Source organism: Amphimedon queenslandica, unplaced genomic scaffold, assembly GCF_000090795.2.
Source record: "Amphimedon queenslandica unplaced genomic scaffold, v1.1 AMPQUscaffold_13237, whole genome shotgun sequence".
NCBI classification, from domain to species: Eukaryota; Metazoa; Porifera; class Demospongiae; order Haplosclerida; family Niphatidae; genus Amphimedon; species Amphimedon queenslandica.
This window is the reverse complement of record NW_003546527.1, coordinates 15,922-19,035: the sequence shown is the minus strand read 5'-3', so window position 1 is coordinate 19,035 and position 3,114 is coordinate 15,922. Positions and strand designations below refer to the sequence as shown.

The window sequence follows — 3,114 nt, the reverse complement described above, 5'->3', positions numbered from 1 at the left end:
TCCATTATAATACACCTCCAGACGTCCACTGTTATCATTACCACCAATCAAACGAGCAGCCTCTGTAAAGACAAAGAGAGACAGTAACTACAGGGAGAGTGTGTGACATATGCTTACTGGAACACCTAATGGCCACATCTTGATTATGATCACAGTTTGTATGATGTTTCATTACTTTCTGTGAACAAGTGAATGGATTATCCTCTTGTCCAGTACATTCAAGATCACTCATCCATATAGGACTATCCTGTGCTGACTGAATATTCTGAATATGAGCTGCACTGTACACCTCCTCTACACCAGGACGACCCAGATACTTACATACAACATTAGCATCATTTGTATCAAATCCATGAGAACAAACAGTTCCCCAAACTTCTTCATTATTAACTTCAAGACGTCCCTCACTATTATCTCTCCCACCCACCAGCCTCATCATCATACCTGATTGTTAAATACTATCATCAGTTACTAGTACACTACAAAGCTCACTTGGACAGTAATATACTTTAATGTGTTCAACGTCTTTAGCGCTAAGTACTTGTCTCTGGCCAACATAGTCAGCATTGCCAGTCCATTTTTTGTAAGTCATTGAAGGTTTGTCAGGTCTCGATAAAGAACACTGCCAGCGACTGTAATGCATCACTGAGCTATAGTCATACCCAATGTTTAAGGTATCAGCCTTATTATTTTTTTTCATTTGATCATCACCTAAAAGTGTAAAATTGATATCAACAGCATCATCATCATGCATTAGTATTTCTCTATCATACAAGGACAATTGCAAATCATACCAACAAAAAATCCATTGCATATACAAGGAGTCATACACAAATAGTAGAATTACTTACATGAGTTTGCATTAATGGTAACATAAGTGTCTCTGTCAGGACGAGTCTGTTCATGATAGCGACCCATCGTATGCATTGCTTCATGTGCTGGTGTCCTGGCCCTACTTGATCCCCCACCGCAACTATATCCAAGATACACTGTCCTAGCTCCAAAGACTGGAGCACCAAGGTATGTATAACACCTAATGTTTAATAATAAATATAATTTTTTGTATTTTTTGCAAGTATCTACATACTCATCTCCTTTGGCAAAATAAAGGTATGTAAAATCTATGCATCCTGCAGGTTCAAATGATAGACAAGTTCTTTGAGTAATCTCCTGCAGTGAGCTTCTAATGTTGAGGTGCATTGATCTCATTTTTGAATCACTTGGATCTTTAATTTCTTTTGAAATCTGATATGGTATCCTCTTATTCCATTTGTACAGGTTTGTATTCCATGCTTCAGAGTTTACTAGTCCATCCCAGCCACTCTCATAGTATATTGCTGCTTGTTCTTTACTCACTAATATATCACCATCAATCACCACTGGATCATCAACCTCATCAGGAGCTAGTAATAATAAAATTACTAATGATGGTGTGTGATGCATGTATACATACCTTTTATTATTTCTCTATTAGCACATTCTTCAGTGTCTGCTGCATCTTGGTCAACTATTATCCATTGACTCAAACAGTTATTTTATATAATACACTCACCAACTGATGGTATCTGGCGACCAAAGACAGTTAAAGTCAAAAAGAGAATTACAGCAATTTCTCCTTTCATGATTCAATCAGGATACCTTCTCTAACAAGCTGTACAATATAAACTCTGTTTTGTTATGAATGAACCTTACAATAACAAATGCTATATTTTAATTAAGCTTATTGGTAGATCTAGACTTGTTAGTCTTCAATTCACTGCAAATGAAATTTTCCAATGTATAATGTTAATACATAAACAGTGGCAGGGTTTCTCACAGGATTTTGGCATGGTACTCAGTCAGTGAACTGTACTAGATTTATACACCTGCATAAAGTATTTTTGACAAAAATCACAAGGAGAGAATTCTCCATTTCTATAATTTTTCTGATGCTGGTACATGTTTTTGTGCCATGTAGATTCTAAGCTGATTTCAATCAAGTTTGAATTTTTAGTGTATTTTTTTAATTTGCTCGAAAATTGGGCCAAACACCCTGTACTATAGTATAGGAATTTTGGTTAAATTTTGTCAAAATAGCTAAAAAGGAATTCTTCATTTTTATAATTTTTTTGATTCATATACATCCATATGTTATGTTTCAAATTTTAGGCTATTCCAATCAAGTTTGCATTTTTAATGAATTTTTAAAGTTGCTCCAAATGCCATGTACTGTATTGTAGTGCTTGTCAGCTCATGAAGCTCATGCTGTTTAGCTCACTTAGCATGCTTTAATTGTGGGAAAACGTTTAAATGGTACTTCATTGTGCTTTGCTTATTTTGTGTACAATTGCTTTTTCTTATTTATTGCCGTTTCTCTTCTAATTTTACTCCTGCAACCAAGGATACACATTAGCAAATACATTATCATCAATGTATACCATTGATTGGGCCAGTGCCATATTAATTATAATACTAATAAATTAAAGTAACTTTTACTAATGTAATTAATCAATATTGCTATGAGTTATCGTTCAATGCACTACAATATTTTGCTATCTTTTACTTCTCTGGCCTAAAAAGATATCTGAAGGAGGATAAGAACCGAAAATCAAATCTACTGGATTTACCAGTATTTGCATTCCAAATGAACAGCCTTTCCTTCTGGGCAATCTGTAGCAAAAGGAATATAGTCACAGTCAGAGAGATGATTCTCTGTTCCATCACATTTTAACTGTGATACAACTATCTTATTATCAACTGTATCATCATCATATGCACTCTCTTCATTAGTAAATACTTGTACAGCACTAGAGTAACCCATCATACGACAAGCTACATTAGCCTCAGGATATCCAAACTTGTGACTACATGCAGAGCCCCATTTCCCCTCATGATACACCTCCAGACGTCCACTGTTATCATTACCACCAATCAAACGAGCAGCCTCTGTAAAGACAAAGAGAGACAGTAACTACAGGGAGAGTGTGTGACATATGCTTACTGGAACACCTAATGGCCACATCTTGATTATGATCACAGTTTGTATGATGTTTCATTACTTTTTGTGAACAAGTGAATGGATTATCCTCTTGTCCGGTACATTCAAGATCACTCATCCATATAGGACTATCCTGT

At 35.5% G+C, this 3,114-nt stretch overlaps 2 protein-coding genes across 2 annotated transcripts; both read right to left on the bottom strand.

The window, feature by feature from the left end:
* LOC105313724 (scavenger receptor cysteine-rich type 1 protein M130-like) lies at nt 1-1,629 on the bottom strand (the record flags this gene model as incomplete). Its single annotated transcript, XM_011407376.2, has 7 exons — nt 1,553-1,629; nt 1,454-1,507; nt 1,088-1,403; nt 852-1,033; nt 493-711; nt 118-444; nt 1-62 (listed from the first exon to the last, which is right to left on the bottom strand). Coding segments are annotated over exons 1-7 (1,230 nt in total), but the record flags the coding sequence as incomplete, so codon positions are not given.
* Nucleotides 1,630-2,414: 785 nt separating this feature from the next.
* On the bottom strand, nt 2,415-3,108 carry LOC105313717 (lysyl oxidase homolog 2-like). The gene is made up of 3 exons (XM_011407369.2): nt 2,981-3,108; nt 2,607-2,925; nt 2,415-2,563 (listed from the first exon to the last, which is right to left on the bottom strand). Coding segments are annotated over exons 1-3 (435 nt in total). The 5' UTR covers nt 3,096-3,108; the 3' UTR covers nt 2,415-2,562.
* Nucleotides 3,109-3,114: the final 6 nt, after the last annotated feature.